Genomic DNA, 16,019 nt, shown 5'->3' on the forward strand with positions numbered 1-16,019 from the left:
ATTGTCACTGCCACCGCTTTTGAAAACTGTACAAAACAAGGAGAACTGGGGCCGATGGACAAGGGACGCGACAATGGGTCGGATATAGGATAAATGTACTAATAGTTTGACACCGATATACAGCAACTGAAAAGAACCCGTGATTGCCATGTCTCCTCTCAGGCAGGCCGCTGTGGGAACCTGTCCAGCACCACCTCGTCTCCCGTCAGAACGAAAGTTACATTCGCAATCATCGGCTCGTCCAATAGCAGTGTGTACTTCCCAGGGTATAGCACCGTATTCCCGTTCTGATCCACTCTGGCCAGGCTATCAAGTTTCCAGTCCAGCTGCGCAGTCTGCGCCTGGCCTGGCTGGATGTCGAAAAGGCGCTTGTACGTTGCGAGCGTCTTGATGGGGTACGGTGAAGGGCCGTACTCTCCAGAAACGAATCCCAGGGCAACATAGTCGGACGCGCGCGAGCCCGTGTTGGTGACGGTAATGGGAACCGACGGAAACGGACACTGGTCGCGGTATGTCACGCCGTTGCAGGACGACAACAGGTCGGCTATCGACAAAATCTTTGGGAACGTGTCTTCGACCGAGATGCTGAAGTTGGTATAATGCAAGCCGTGGCCGAAGGGGAAGACAGCATTCTTGTACCAGCGGTAGGTTCGCCCAGGGTACGAGGACGAAGGCCGGAGTGCCATATTTGTATACGGGGCCCGGCTGGTGTACGACGACGGGTACACGGTGACTGGCAATCTCCCGGCCGGGCTGGCCTTGCCGGTGATGAGGTTCATGACGGCTGTGCCGCCGTCTTGACCCGGGTAACCCGCCCACAGGATGGCCTTCACGTTGGGAATGCTGAGAAGCGGCGTATCGTCGACATGTGTCCCCATTCTAACAACAATGACGGGTTTGCCAAGCTCGGCGAGTCTCCTGATTATGCTCAATTGTCCAGATGGCCACGAAATGGATGTGCGGTCCTGGCTCTCCTTCTCGACCGTGTTATCGATGCCGCCAAAGAATATGATAACGCTGGATCGCTGGGCCGCATTCAAAGCCGCCGAGGTATCTGCGGAGGACTGCGTCAATGGGCCGTTGACGTAGTTGACAGTGATGCCCATTGATCTTGCGGCTGTGACTGGGTCGTGCCTAAACGGAGGGCTTCCACTATAACCACCCAGCATCTTGTCGGCGGTGTTAGCCCAGAAACCAATCATGGCAACCTGAGAGTTGGAGCCGCTCAACGAGATTGGCAGAACTCCGTCGTTCTTGAGCAGCACGATTCCCTCCTCTGCGGCCTTGAGCGCGAGATCCTGGGCGGCTTGCGTGTTGACATCTCTGGCACCCAGGTTGCGATACGGACTGTCGGGTCCGTCAAAGTATCCCGCCCTCACCAGGCCCTGCATTTGGCGCAGCATTGCCCTGTCTAGCGTGGCTTGACTGAATTGTCTGGCGTTGAAGGCGGCGGCGGCGTCCGGGGTCGTGCCGCCAGTTGCCCAGCACATGTTGTCGCAGCCGGCCTCCATCGACGCCCCTATGGCCGCCGCGTAGCTGGACCTGTACCGGTGACCACCATTGGCGTTGCCGAGGTAGTACACGGCGTCGCAGTCGCTCACGATGTACTGGTTATCGTCGGTCCAGTTCCAGTGCTTCCGGAGGACCGTGTCCATGAGATAGGAATCCGCGCAGGCAGGGACGCCGTTGACGGCGTTGTAGGCGCACATGATGGAACCCACCTTGGAGTCGCGGGCGCACTGCTGGAACGGGGGCAGATAGTATTCGGACAAATCCTGGGTGGAAACTCGCGCGTTAAAGTTGAAGCGGGTGGTGCTCCCCGAGTTTTCGAGGTCGTAGGCCGCAAAATGCTTGCAGGTGGCAACAACCCGGTGAATAGGTCCCGGTCCCTGCATGCCCTTGATGAAGGCGTCGGCCCACTTCTTGTTCCTGAAGGCATCTTCGCCCGGGGTTTCATGGCCTCGCCCCCAGCGCGGGTCTCGGAACGGGTTGACGTTGGGTGTCCAGAAGTCCAAGTGGGCTCGCCCGTTGTTCGCGAAGGCGCGCGCCTCGGTGCTGATGATGACACCCATGCGCTCGATCAAGGGGTCGTCGAAGGCTGCCGAGGTGGTGATGGCTTGTGGGAATTGCGTAGCTGCGCTGAACTCTCCCCCCCAGGTGATGCCGCGGTTGTGAGCCACCCCGTGAAGCGCTTCGTTCCACCATTGGTATGGGCTAAGGCCGAGCCTGGACACGCCCGGAGAATTGCTGAGGGACCCTGTTAGTGCCTGACGGCAGATGCGGACCTGACGGGAGCTCACTTGATGAGGTTGGCCAGCTTCTCGTTGTTGTTCATGGCTGCCACGAGAGCCGCGGCTCGGGCCGCCGGGTCCGCTGAGGTGTCGCAGACCAGATTCGACCTGAGGGGCCCGTTTGCGCAGTCAGGATACTTGACGCCGGCCCTCGCGGGCGCAATGAGCGCGGCAAAGGCCAAGGCGAAACCGTACAAGGAGGCCATGGTTGGAAGCTGTCGACGACACTGTTCCTGTCACCCGACTCGGAGGAGCCGAAACCGCCACGTTTTTGAACAGCCTTGAGTCACATCCAAAAGCAAGGCCAAGGATCCATGGCGCTGTCGGATTCGGCCGTCGTCGAGTAATTCTCCGCCGTAAATTGGTTCCCCGCTCCCGGCGTGGAGGGTCGAGAATTGGGGAGTATCGTCTGCCAGTTAGGGCCCTTGGGAAAGGCAGCCCATCTTGGGGTCCCATACCCCCCAGAGACTCAGCCAAGAGAGGCACCGGGCGAGAGGGACGTTGAATAATACCCGGCGCGTGCGATTTCCCAGAAACACAAAAGAAGACCCGAAATGCAATTTGCCAATTCTGTCGTGAGCCGCGGAGAATTTCGAACCGGCTGCCGTGTCCCCCTCCGAGTTCCCGGGACAGTTGCAGTCGGCAAGCACGTTAGTGAATTCAGCCGCCGTCATCGCAGTAACCGTTTCTGTTTGAATTGCCAGTGGGCATGTATCACCGCCTGCGAAACATTTGTTAGCTCTCTTGTCGAACGGAAAGCTGAAACGAAGATAAAAACAAGGACATCCCGTCGGACCTACTACTTAACCCTTTCTCCCCCCAACCAAAGCATCCCGGCAGACGCTGCATTCCATACATCGACTTATCTGGATGACTTTGAAGGTGGCTCTGAGGCATGCTGTGCCACCCCTCTCTGTCAAAACTCAACCAACCATGGCCAAGTGGTCGCTCACGTACCGTACATTTTGTAGTTGCGGGATGAATGCGGGGAAGCCAGGCCCTCAGGGCCGGCCGGCGTAAGAGATGGTTTTATGCTGCAGCAGCTACTATATGCCCTTATCTAGAAATTTCACCGGTGCGTGCCCAGCACTCCAGCGATGTGACAGCGTGCTAATCAAACCCACAAGCAGCCCCTCCCCTCCCCCCCTCCCCCCCAGCGCCGCGATTCGCAAGTAAAGCCAAACAAACATCTTTGAGTCCACCAACACCGAATCTCTACAGCAAGCAAGGAAAGAAAATGCGACAAATGAAAACCAGCAGCCCGGCACCAAAACCCAGGCGCCCAGTTAGGGGTCGTTCGCTCTCTCGAGCCTGGACTCGTCGACCGTCTGTAACGAGTTGGGATTGAAGGGGAGATATTGCCCGTCGGGCTGGGGATTCGACACAAGGATGGTGACCAGGTTGCTGTTTACAGCAACCACCTTGTAGACCACAGTTGAGCCGCGGATGCGAACGACGTCGCCAGCTTGGAACTTGTACGCGATTCAGCTTAAGCCAACATCACCTCGGGATTGCGGACGACATACGGCCATGTTGAAGGAGCGTCGGGATGGGGAGCCGGGATGTGCGCTTGCCGCTGCCGCTTTGCCTATGTGCTCGGGTCAGCGGTGTGCCGCGAAAGACGCGGCCCGGGAACGCTTACCTGGCTGTGATGGGGAGTCCGCTCGGGCGCAGCTCTTTGTTGCCTTGCTTTTTGGTGCTGCCGGTTAACCGCCAAAGGGGCGCTTCGTCGAGGGCAGCTGGCCATGAGCTATTTAACCTCGGGCACGGGTACGGCGATCCTCACCCGCGCGCGCCTCGCTCGCCATTTCTGATGGCAGCCGAAGCCTAACACTAGCGAAGTCCTTGTGGAACCCAGCGACCATGTGCGCGCCGTTGGACGTGTGGCGGTCCCATATTACTATCTCCCGGATGTCCCTCTTGGGTCGTCATAGTCGTCGGCCGCTAAACCTGCATGGATGCGTGGGCGCAAACACCACCAAGCCCACTCGACCCCACACCCACATGCCGGTGGCGGATGGAACCACCAGCTCGGTTGCGGGTGGCGTGACCAACTCGTCTCGCTGGGGTCGCTGTGCAGGGATAGAGCTGGTGATTGGAGAGGGCCTAGCGCTTGGTCGCATTGCATGGCGTGCATGACGAGCCCCCTATTGACGGCACCTCGGGCCTGCCGTCACCTCGGGCCCTTTTAGGAGCCTGGCACGCGCCAGAGCCACCACTCACAGCATTTGGGCCGTCTGATACCGCTTTCTGCTCCGGTGCAAGATCGGCGACCGCTTTCCCTCTCGGACCCTCCTCCGGAGCCATACGGTACCACCCGCTAAAGCCCTGGCAAAAGGAAAAAAAAAAGAAAAGAAAAAGGTTGGGTTCGGCGGCCCATCTCACGTTACCCAGCGTTGTCTCGGAAAGCTACCCAGCTTGCTGCCCTCCGCCAAGGTTTCAAGTGCTCTGTCGGGTAGGGATGAGTCAAAGTCGACCAAGATACAAGCCGAGTCGGAGGTTCGGCATCGGTAGTGCCTGGCATCTGCAAGGTCGACAAGTGGCCTTGCTGGGCACCCGAGAACAAGTCAGGAGAGCAGCCAGGCTCTGATGCTGCAGGCCTTGGCGGTTCCCCCGTACTCGATGTCGAAGGTCCAAGAGGTCCAAGAGACAACGATGGAGATGCAGCGCCGCCCACTGCATCCCCTCGATATCTATACCAGCAGGGCCCCCAAGCTCGGACCCTTCTGCCCACAAGTGCTAACGGGAGGGCTACCCACAGGGCGTCCCTTCTCCAGCCCTGTTCCCGAACTCGAGGTGACACAGTGGCTACGTGCCTCATGCACGAGACCGTATCGGGAACCAGAACTCAAACCCGTTCCCCAGATGAGCTTCTAGACAAATGTGTAACAATCCGAAGATCGCCCAGTAGCCTACTGACGGGGTCTCTGTTAGGTGTCTTCGAATCTCACAGGCCGAAATGGCTGCATGGAGGGGCGGCAACGCGCATCCATTCTGCTGGCCCGCTCCCCTCCGTCTGATGCTGGGTTGTCCCGGCAATCCAAGCAAATCCCACCTCATGACGATATCATTCATCCTGTCAGTCTTCCTTGGCTATCAGAGCTCGAACGAGCATCGGCCTCGGCTAGGCGCCAAAAAAAACCACTCCAAGCCGTCGCCTTTTGGGCATCAACATCGCAGGCCCTTTTGCTCCCGCGCCCCTCACTAGTAAAGTGCGGCAATTGGGTATGACGGCGAGCCCAATATGGCCGCGCGGGCCCTAGCGGGTGCCGAAAAGCGGCGTTCACTGCTTACCGCAAAACTGGGTACCGTGGTTATCGCCAGTAAAATCCCCCTCGTCCGGCACGAGCCGGAGCAGAAGCTGCTCACAGGCACACGAGCCTGCAAAATTTGGCCGTCCTCCCTCACGGCATTCCAAAAGAGGAATACACAGCGTCCCTCCCGCCACGTCTTGGGCTTGCCCTTAGCACCCGCTGGTCGCCTATGCTTTGTTGGCCGCGCCGAAATCTCGCGCTTGAGCGGGCTTTCTCTTGGACCACACACTAGTTCCAACTTTCCCTCCCCCCCAGAACGGCTCTCGATTGGCCAAAACTGCTCTGTTTCGGACAAGATGCCTATCCGATTATTCCTTGCCGCAGCAGCCGCCGGTCGGCCACCGTAACCTGTCGCCCTCCAATTGCCCCCTTATCAACTTTTGTTTGCTCTGTCTGTTCCAGCTCTGTGTACCCCTCCCTCCCTTGTCTGCCGTGAGGCCGGTTTCTCCACGTATCTAGGTCCAAAAAGCAACGTCACCTGGGAGACCCAGTGAGACGGGCGCCGAGCCTCTTGGAGTTGGATTGGATTCAGTGGAGCTCTCCCGGGAACCCCCTCACGTCGGCGGATTTTCAGACCACTGCCGCTGTCAGACCGCCCTTCTACCCGAACTGCAATCTCCCAAGTTTCTCCTTCCGTTTCCGTTGCCTTCTTTTGACCCTTTTCACCATTAGACGAAACGCCGGAAATTTGACCCCTGCAGCGGTTCGCAGCGCGTAAGAGCTTACGAAAATTTGGAATTTTAATTTTAATTTATTTTACTTTACTTTATTTTTTTTTAAAAAAAAAAAAAACCCCATTTGTCCATAGGACTCATTGTTCTGGTTTCACAGCTACGGGTTACTTGTGAAAGGCGTATCCAGCTTACAGAGGCCCCTTTGGCCCGACGCCAAGCCAGCAAATACGTAGCCTACTGCGGCCGAAAGGAATGGAGAGTCACGGTATACTCTGCCTGGAGTATCGTGACTACCTAGTTCGCTACCAGATTCATGTTTCTTTCGCCCAAGGCCAAAAGAGATACCTAGCGAAGGAGTCAGCCCACGGGAAGGGGCTCTTTTTAATTAGGATGCGGCGATCCTCCCAAGTTTTAGAGGGGGACAAGCCAGTACCAAGGAGTACCCAACAGCGAAGCGGATATATTCACGGAACAAAAAAGACTACGGGCGTCTAAACCATTGTGGGAGAGCTAAGCGATGTATGATAAGGGGCGCCAGATCCAAAGGCTTTGTGTAACTGGAAATGATAAGGTACTTGGGTACCTTGCGGAAAGCTGCCGGGGTTTCAACCCCTGAACTTGGCACCACCCGAACCAGAAGCAGTGGCGCATACACACAAGCTCTACGGATGCAGTTTTCATCAAGTCAACAATACCGAGTTTTTTGGCAGAACGCTCGGTTTACTTATTCTTCCTACTTTGCTGTTTGGGCGTGGGGGCATCGTTTAGGAGGCTCTAACGCCGTGATGAGAGAACTGCATTATTCTCGAAAGTAAGGTAAGTTACGTAGGTAAGGTAATTTTGACGAAAAGACGGAGGCAACCAATCGATCCTGTTAGCCATCGCCGTTTTCCCTTTCTCCCAGCCCAGATTTTCTAAAGCTCCAGCGACGCGAAAACCCAAACCCGTGTGTCCTTAAGCGCACTGGATGCCCTTGCCAATGCAACGCTTGCACGAGTCAATGCGAACGCAGGCTGCCTTTCTGACGCGGCAGCGCTCGCAAGCACCCGCCTTACCACTGGTCTCGGCGTCATCATGGGAACACTGGGTTCCATCCTTGGTGCATCTCTCGCATGACTTGATTCTCTCGCACTTGGCCTTTGCCTTCCTGCAAGCCGAGCAGGCAGGGGTCGAGTTCTTCCGCTTAGTAGGGGTTCCCTCAGTAGCGGTGGTCTTCTTGGCTTTGGTGACGCGACCGGAAATGACGCCAGACTCGCGTGGGGTGGTCGGAGTCTCAGCCGTCGTAGCCGCGGGGGGTTCCTTAGTAGGAGCCATTGTGCTATTGGTCTTGATGGCTCGTCTAAAAGAAAGAGTTAGCTGGGCTTACAGGTCTCGAGTGCTGGCGTCAGCACAAGCGGAGCTGCGTACCTCAGAATAAGGCAGAATTACGGCTGTTTTCAACTTGCAAGCCCCTCGCCAGGCGATCGAGACTGGAAAGCAGACAGTAGTTAGAATATGGTACAAAGATAGCGTTGATACGACAAATGGGACAAATATAATAGATACTCACCAGACGAGACAACTCGAATTGATCCGAGTGGAGGGGGTTGTTGAGTTACGACGAAACTCGAGGTTGGAGCCGTGGTGCAGAAGAAAGTTTTGGGATCGTGGGCAGAAGGAGAGTAATGAAGACGCGGAGCTGACAACAAAGAAACTGAAGGCTCCGCAATGTAAACGAGACTGACCATTGGTCCAGCACGAGGTGTTTTTTTGCCGCACTAGATTTCACTCTCCCCAGGCGGGTCCCTATGATGTCGTTACTTTCCCTCGCCCCTGGAACTCTTCGGTTTTGCGTGGGAACTGTTTATGATTCGCTGCTACTCGAGTATGGTATTCACGGCATCAGAAGTGGCCTGGCCCCTACCGCTCGGGAATTCTGTGTCGTAGTCGAGTGGCCTTGCAAAACAACAGCTCATCATATTCTAGAACCCCCCGCTTAGACTTTGTCCAACTTAGTACTTGTCTCAACGTGTTAGGACTATCCGTCGCTGCCCATGACCCGCAAGAGCCAAGTCAAGAATGCCGGTTAAAAGTACAGTACTGAGCACACATGGGTGTTGAGGGGAAAGAAGAATATCAAGCCAATCAAGCTCAACCTAGAAGCGTTGTTCTTTACCCACGAACTGTAGCTGCTCACCTTCTTTCTCATGAAAGGAGTTAGGGGCAATGCTGTTGGCCTGCGAGAGCAAACTTAACTGTGCACCATCACGAAGGTAGGTAGGCAGTGCAAACAAACATACAATCCTCATCGTGTAAAACCTAAAAAAGGAAGCCAAGAAGGCCCAACGTCCTAGGCCGGTTCAGCCACACTCCAAGCCCAGGGGCCAGTTTGCCCCAAATACCGCCATTCCCCCACTCCAAAAGCGAATCCCGCTGTAGATTCCCAGATATATGGAAGCGAAGAGAGAATGCAACATTCCGCATATGTCCTTTTCTCGGCAAACTGAGCGCAGGTGTGCGACGGGTTGCCAGCCCATACAACGTCTGGGACTCTTGGCAGGGCAATACTATATATAAACAGCTTTTGTGGGGCGATCGACCCTTTTTTGTGCTCTTGGTTCCCAACCAAGAACGGCTCCTTGAGGGGACTGTGCGCAGTGTTTTTTCTCCCTCCTCGTGCATCTAGAGATCGCCACTCTGCCTCTTGTGCAACATTGAACGCTCTCGATGACGACCAGGTTACACAGCAGCTAGCTAACTACCTTAACTTAGCACGGTGCACCCGTTTCTCGCCCTGCTCGCCGCCCTCGGGGCCCTTTCCAGCGGAGCTCTAAGCCATATTGCCCAGCAAGCATCCTGTTCACAAACATTGGAACAATGATCGAACCTGAGCCTCTAGTGAACCCAACCAGATGAAGGGAAAATATATTTTCCGTAGTGCTTTACCAATGGAACTCCCGTCAAATGCGACCGCGGGCCGAGGCTGCGAGCTTCAATGGAAAGTTCACTCCAGGCGCTCTTTTGAATTCACCTCTCATACGAGAAACGTCTCCTTGACATCTTCCGTCACGATAGACCTACGACCGTGAGGGCAACGGCAAACATTACCTCCGCAGGGGATTCGGTAAACTTGGCGCAGGTAACCGACTGGGCAACCAACATCTTCAACAGCGCCTTGAGGGCAAAACAAAACCGGTAGGACGAACCCGAACGGCGCCGCGTCCGCATCGCCAGTACCCCCGGCAGCGGGAGCAATCCGGCAAGCAAATCGAACTCCCAGGCTATCGACAAACTCACGACCGCGGGCCCTGTCGACGGGCGCATTGTCGGAATAGCGGTTGGATGAATCCACGACGCATGGAATGGGCTGGAGACCAAAAGTCTGGCTGTTCTGCGCTACCAAGTATACACAATACCTGTATATAACTAAGCGGACAAATCTTTGGCAGCCGTGGCAGTTGATTCTGAAAGTCAGGGCCGATCCGCTGCAGGGATGTGAGTCTCAGCTACCAATTGCTGGGATAATTAGGCAGCAGGACTTTGTTTCCCTGATTCCGGCATGGGCGGGAATCTGTGGTTTTCTGATAGTGGGATGATCGCGCAACTTCAGTGTCACCCGGCCTAGCCTTTCCGTTCAAGGTGAGGTCAATTTCGCTGCGCCGTGCTGAAAAGCATCAATGTCGCGGTTCCCATACACAAGACGTTGACTTTGAAGCATCGATCCCTATAGGAACTACGAGTTATGGACCGGCGGCGACGAGTGCGGCGGCCTGATGGGTCAGAGGCGACTCTGTTGCGCAAACACCAAAGTCCGTGCGTCGCATCACAACTTCATCAGTTAAGGTCAGGTACTTAGTAGATGGGTTCGACAGAGCACACCTGTGCCGAGTCCTTTTTAGCCCCACCCAATACAGAAGAGGGAGGTAATAAGGGCGCTGGGAACAGAGACGCCGTGGACTCGTGGTAACCTGCCTCGGCACGCCTTGTTCAACCAGAAAACGGGCATAAACGTGGCATGCCCGGGCAGCCCGGCCACGGGATCACAATACAAAAACAGGAGGTGGCGCATTCCGCATGCGGGTGGGAATCCCTGCAGACAGGGCTGTCTGAGGTAAATACCATGGGGAAAACCTACCGGTCGACCTCTTTTCATCTGATTCAATGCAACCCAGATAGGGAGCGGCTCTTGCATGGCTTGCATGCGGGACGATGCAACGGCTTGGCCGCCATTACAAGACCGACTGCCGGATTTTGTCTCACCACACCTTCCCGCTTGGGCAACTCGAGGGATCCTATCCCCTCCATGCCAACACGCGCCCACAGACTGCAGCCGGACTGCCACTTAGCACGCGAGATATACCGGCCGCTCTCTGCCGTCGTAAACCCGTGCCTTGACTGCCCCCGAGCATGTGCGCCGGCGTCTCGCTGCGATTGCGGAAGGTATCTGCTGGGAGTGGGTGGCATCGCATTCAGTTGCGCTCGTCATGATGATCCACATGCTAGGTGACGGTTCACACGCAGCGGTGCAGTGTGTGTGCACTGGACGACCACAATGCTGCAGGTGCCTGGCCACGCATTAGGAGATACGAGGATCCGAAGGGTCACAGTGGCGATGGTTCACCAGCCCCGACCCCGTCAACAGATAAGAGGACGGAGGTCCCATGCGCGGCCCAGCGAGAACCCCACGACTCTACTCTACATCATCGCTGCCCTCTCTGACATCGACTCACCATGAAGGCTGCCGCAACCCTGATCACGGCCGTGTCGGCCCTCGCCGCCACCGCTGCCGCTGAATCCATGTCGGTCTTGAAGAAGATGAAGTTGGACACATGGGCTGCGCAGTCCGAGGCCGGCATTTTTGACATTGATCGCTATGCAACCCAGGCCGCGACTGCCTGTGTCGACGGCAGGGCTGGCGAGTACAGGTGCAACAATGTCGATCTTGTCAGCTTCCTGAGACACCAGGATATGGGATCAAGCACTCGCCGCGGCAACGACATCTGGGGTAAGTCTGAGTCTGGAGTCGCATCAAATCATCTCAATAACACCCACTAAACCCCATCCCAGGCTGGACGTCCTTCACGGGCCGTGAGTTCGCCGCCGTCGGCCAGACAGACGGCACCGCATTCGTCGAGGTCGAACCTGACGGCTCGCTGGTCTACCTCGGCCGGCTGCCCACGCAGACAACCAGCTCCTCGTGGCGCGACATGAAGGTCATTGGCGACCACGTCTACATCGGCTCCGAGGCCGACGGCCACGGTCTGCAGGTCTTCGACATGAAAAAGCTCCTCGACGTCTCGGCCTCGTCCCCAAGGACGTTTAGCATCAGGACCGACCTTACAGCGCACTACTCTGGCTTCGGCAACTCGCACAACATCGTCGCGCACCCGGAAAAGAACATGATCTACGCCGTCGGCACAGGCGTGTCCAGCTGCCGCGGTGGTCTCTTCATGGTCGACGTCAGCAACCCGTCCCGGCCCACCTCGCCCGGCTGCCTCTCTGCGGGGGGGTACGTCCACGACGCGCAGTGCGTGACGTACACGGGGCCGGACAGGCGCTACACCAACCGCGAGATCTGCTTCAACTTCAACGAGGACACGCTCGACATCACCGACGTGACGTCCAAGTCGAACCCCGTCACGCTCTCGAGCACGGCCTACAACGGCGCGAGCTACACCCACCAGGGCTGGCTCGCCGACGCCGGGATGCGGTACCTGCTTCTGGACGACGAGCTGGACGAGCAGAGGAGGCGGGGGCCGGCCGCCAACCAGCGCACGACCACCTACATTGTCGACGTGGCGAACCTGACCCGGCCCGTCTTCACGGGCACGTACCAGAGCCCGGCCATTGCTACCGACCACAACCAATACGTCAAGGACGGGCTGTCCTACCAGGCCAACTACGGTTCCGGCCTGCGCATTGTCGACGTGAGTTCGTTGAGCACCGATCCGACCGGCAGGGGGATGAGGGAGGTGGGGTATTTTGACTGCCACCCCGAGGATGACAGCGTCGGGGGCCGGGCGGAGTTCACCGGCACGTGGAGTGTGTATCCTTATTTCAAGTCGGGATATCTCCTGCTGAACAGCATCGAGAGGGGTGTGTATTCGCTCAAGTTTACGGGAACTGGGGGGGTGCAGGGGTACTAATGGGCTCGAGCGTGGGGGTCGAGAACGGACAATCGCTCACGCAGTTTGAAGATTCTAATTAAACCAACTAATTATATCCGGACATGCTTGTTCTGCGATTGAATGCAAAAATGCCTATGGGAAACTACCAAAATGCGCACCAACATTGAATCGTATATACACATCCCCAACCCTCTCTCCCCCATCCCCTCCACATTTTCAGTCTCCATAGAACTCACACGGTGATCGTGCCCGTCAGCCTGATGTCGCGCGAACTCGCGCCGACACTGACCCCGAAGTTCCCGCTCGGGACCACCCAGTTCTGCCGGCCCACGTCCCAGTAGCTCAGGTCCCTCCGGCGCAGGTTGAAGGTGGCGGTGCCGCTCGCGCCGGGCTCCAGCTTCAGCTTGGCAAAGCCGCGCAGCTGCTTGGGCGGGGTTTGCGGCGCCGACGACGGCAGGGTGATGTACAGCTGCGGCACCTCGGCGCCCGCGACGCCGCCCGAGTTGGTCACCTTGGCCGTCACGGTGGCCACCGTCTCCCAGAGGTCCGCGCGCCCGCCGGGGATGGTGGAGCCCGTGGCGGGTCCAGCCGTGGCGGTCGAGGTGACGGTGATGTCCGAGTAGGTGAAGTTGGTGTATGCTGCCACAGAGGTTAGCAAGGAGAAAAAAAAAGAAAAAAAAACAAAACAGGCTGGGATGGATATGCCTGAGAGGTGCTACTGGAATCAGAACTAGTTCCTACTTACACAGTCCGAAACCAAACTCGTACCGCGGCTCGATATTGGACTGGTCAAAGTGCCGGTAGTCGATGAACAAGCCCTCGCGGTAGTTGTCGTCGCCGCGGACCACGGCCGTGCCGTAGTCGCTCTCGCGCTTGCCGATGGTGTACACCAGCTTGCCCGACGGCGAGGTCAGGCCATACAGGATGTCCACCAACGCGTTGCCGTTCTCCGCGCTGGGGAGGCCCGCCCACACGATGGCCCGCACGCCCGGCGTGTTGAGGATCGTCTCGAGGATGATGGGCCCGACGCTGTGGACGACGACAATGACGTTCTTGTTGGCGTTTGCGACGGCCTGGACCAGCTGGTTGCCGTTGTGCCACGGATCGAGGTTGACCCGGTCACCCGCGTTGCCTTCGACGGTGATGTAGCCCTCACCCGAGTCGGCCGTGATAACCACGATAGCAGCGTCCGCCCCGGACGCTACGTTGGCGACACCGTTGGTGCTATCCGAGCTGTGAAGGCTGAGGGTCGTTCCGTCGCTCTGAGCACGCGTCCTCAACGCGTCGTAAGGTGCTACGAAATAGGGGTAGTTGGTGGTCCCGGAACCCCAGCCCATGCCGAGCGCGCCCGTGTTGCAGCCCTTGTCGGTGCAGGCGTTCATGCCCTGGGGGTTGACGACGGCCGCCGAGCCGAACAGGGCAACCTTGCCCGGCTTCTGCAGCGGGAGGATCCCGTCATTCTTGAGCAGCACGATTCCGTCCCTGGCGACGGCCCGCACGTTTTCCTTGTGGTTGCCCTGGACGTTAGCCCGGATGTTGATGGAAGGGTAGCCCGAGTTCTGGCCCAGGAGGTACCACGCCGCGAGAATCCGCTTGACCATGTCGTCGAGCCGTGCGCGTGATACCTGGTTGCTGTTGACGGCGTTGTTGAGCTGAGGTCCCCACAGCACGTTCCGCCCATTGTAGTCGCTGCCGGGCATGGTCATATCCATGCCGTTGTTGGCGGCACCGTTAGTCGTGTGTTGCGCATTCCAGTCACTGAGGATGTACCCTTGGAAGCCGAGCTCCGTCTTCAGCAGCCCGTTCTGGGCCTTGTCGCTCTCGCACGCCCAGGAACCGTTGAGCTTGTTGTAGCTGCACATGACGCTGGCGACATTGGAGTGGACGGCATCGGCGAACGGCCACAAGTACAGCTCGTGCATGGTGCGGTCGTCGACATTGCTGCTCATGGTCTCGCGGTTCAGCTCCTGCTCGTTGGCAATGTAGTGCTTGGCGTTGGCTTGCACGCCCTCCGACTGGATCCCTTCAATGGTCTCAGCCATGCAAACGCCAGCGAGGTAGGGGTCCACGCCGAAGCCCTCCCAGTTCCGGCCTCCGTGGGGAATCTTGCCCAGCGCGCCGGCGACGGGGCCCAGCAGGACGTGGATGCCGCACCCCCTTGCCTCGGCACCTATGTAGGCACCGCGCTGGCGTATCAACTCGGTATCCCACGTTGAGGCAGCCTGGATTCCAGGGGTAAAGGCGGTCGATCCGGTTCCGAATCGGATGCCGAGCGGGCCGTCCTGCAGGCAGAGCTGGGGGTAGCCGATCGAGCCGATGGGAGCTGTGTTGCCAACGCAGGGCCCCTTGTCCCAACCGACGCCGGTGACCATGTTGATCTTGTCCTGCTGCGACATTCTCGCAAGCGTAGCAGCAGCCGATGAGTGCGCAGCAGCCCAGTTGGCCGCTCCTGTCGGCCCCTGGCGCGCGACCTTGTCGCCCGTCTCGGCCCGGACGAGCAGTGCTGCCGCCAGCAGCGCAAAGGCGTGGAGAGCCATGGTGACCAGTCACTTGGGAGGTTCCGTCGAAAGTCCCTACCTGGAAGAGTCCTTGCCCAAGGTGGCGCGCCCTCGGAAGAGGAGGAGCTCCGCACTCCTTATAAGTCCCCAACCAAACACACATGCTGGCTTGCTTCCGAGTTTCCACATTGCCTAGACACGCCAGAAGAGAGTTGGATGCTTCGCCAGGTGCCGTCGGGCCCCACATTATTCATCTATCGTCAGATCTTGCAGTGTGAGTGCCGTCCCAATCAAGGCAGGAACCAGTCGGCGCTTGGCCGCCGAGGGAGGGTGGGTTCGCAGCGGTGGGAAAACCCTTTCCGCGTGGGCATAAATGGCGCCAGCTGGGGTGCAGGCCTGGGGATCGGCATTGGACGATTTCGAAATGCGGGACGACGCCATGGCCCGGCGTGATGCCGGACGCCGAGTGGGTTCCGAGCGGCTGTGGCGCGCAGAGGCATCATAGCCGGGCCGCATTGCCTGGTATTAATTAGGCAATGCATATCTCCCGCCATGGCAGTGAGCCACTCCTTAAACCCCGCAAAACAGTCCATTATTGTGGAGGCGTTACTGGCATGCGAGTGGCCGACATCAAAAGCCCCAAGATGTCTAAAGAGCACGGTATCACGGGCTTCGGATCCGTCGCTCCATCTGCTCACCTTCCACTTCCTGGGTGTGCTGCTTGGCCAGAGATGGACATGACCTGGTATTTCCCTTTATATTGGCCGGATGGTCTCATCAACAAGGGCCAATTTGAATATCGAGTTTTAACCTGAAACTATGGGCGGCTGTGGTTGGATTCGGGCACTACTACCCAACGAGCGGCCCTATAACACCAAGTACTGCTAGTGGTTAGCGAAGGGTGTCAGCCAGCTGCAAGGTGTGACAAGGAACGACACGTTACATTCACTCTCTCTAACTTAGGCCTTCACAATTGGGGAGCAACAGCGAGCTAAACTGCAGCAAAGGGGCTGCTTTTGTTGTCTCATTCCGCGGCCCGCATTTTGCGTCAAAGTTATGCATCAGGGCAAGGGGTTCTTTGACGGGGTCATCCAGCGCTGGCTATTGCTAGCATTGCGTTGTCATGTTGGCGCCG

At 57.7% G+C, this 16,019-nt stretch overlaps 4 protein-coding genes across 4 annotated transcripts; 1 reads left to right on the plus strand and 3 right to left on the minus strand.

Moving 5' to 3' along the window:
• Positions 1–158: 158 nt before the first annotated feature.
• On the minus strand, positions 159–2,497 carry MFIFM68171_08616 (xylan 1,4-beta-xylosidase; the record flags this gene model as incomplete). The annotated part of the gene is made up of 2 exons (XM_071064036.1): positions 159–2,247; positions 2,301–2,497. The coding sequence occupies 2 exons, from the start codon at positions 2,495–2,497 to the stop codon at positions 159–161; spliced, it is 2,286 nt and encodes a 761-aa protein (XP_070920137.1).
• A 1,080-nt stretch (positions 2,498–3,577) lies between these two features.
• On the minus strand, positions 3,578–4,156 carry MFIFM68171_08617 (uncharacterized protein; the record flags this gene model as incomplete). Its single annotated transcript, XM_071064037.1, has 4 exons — positions 3,578–3,756; positions 3,818–3,879; positions 3,934–4,030; positions 4,078–4,156. 4 exons carry the CDS (start codon positions 4,154–4,156, stop codon positions 3,578–3,580), a joined length of 417 nt encoding a protein of 138 aa, XP_070920138.1.
• A 6,833-nt stretch (positions 4,157–10,989) lies between these two features.
• MFIFM68171_08618 (Regulatory P domain-containing protein) lies at positions 10,990–12,404 on the plus strand (the record flags this gene model as incomplete). The annotated part of the gene is made up of 2 exons (XM_071064038.1): positions 10,990–11,263; positions 11,326–12,404. 2 exons carry the CDS (start codon positions 10,990–10,992, stop codon positions 12,402–12,404), a joined length of 1,353 nt encoding a protein of 450 aa, XP_070920139.1.
• A 214-nt stretch (positions 12,405–12,618) lies between these two features.
• Positions 12,619–14,923, minus strand: CEL3A (glycoside hydrolase 3; the record flags this gene model as incomplete). The annotated part of the gene is made up of 2 exons (XM_071064039.1): positions 12,619–13,025; positions 13,132–14,923. 2 exons carry the CDS (start codon positions 14,921–14,923, stop codon positions 12,619–12,621), a joined length of 2,199 nt encoding a protein of 732 aa, XP_070920140.1.
• Positions 14,924–16,019: the final 1,096 nt, after the last annotated feature.

Source organism: Madurella fahalii, assembly GCF_045866475.1.
Source record: "Madurella fahalii IFM 68171 DNA, scaffold_5, whole genome shotgun sequence".
NCBI classification, from domain to species: Eukaryota; Fungi; Ascomycota; class Sordariomycetes; order Sordariales; genus Madurella; species Madurella fahalii.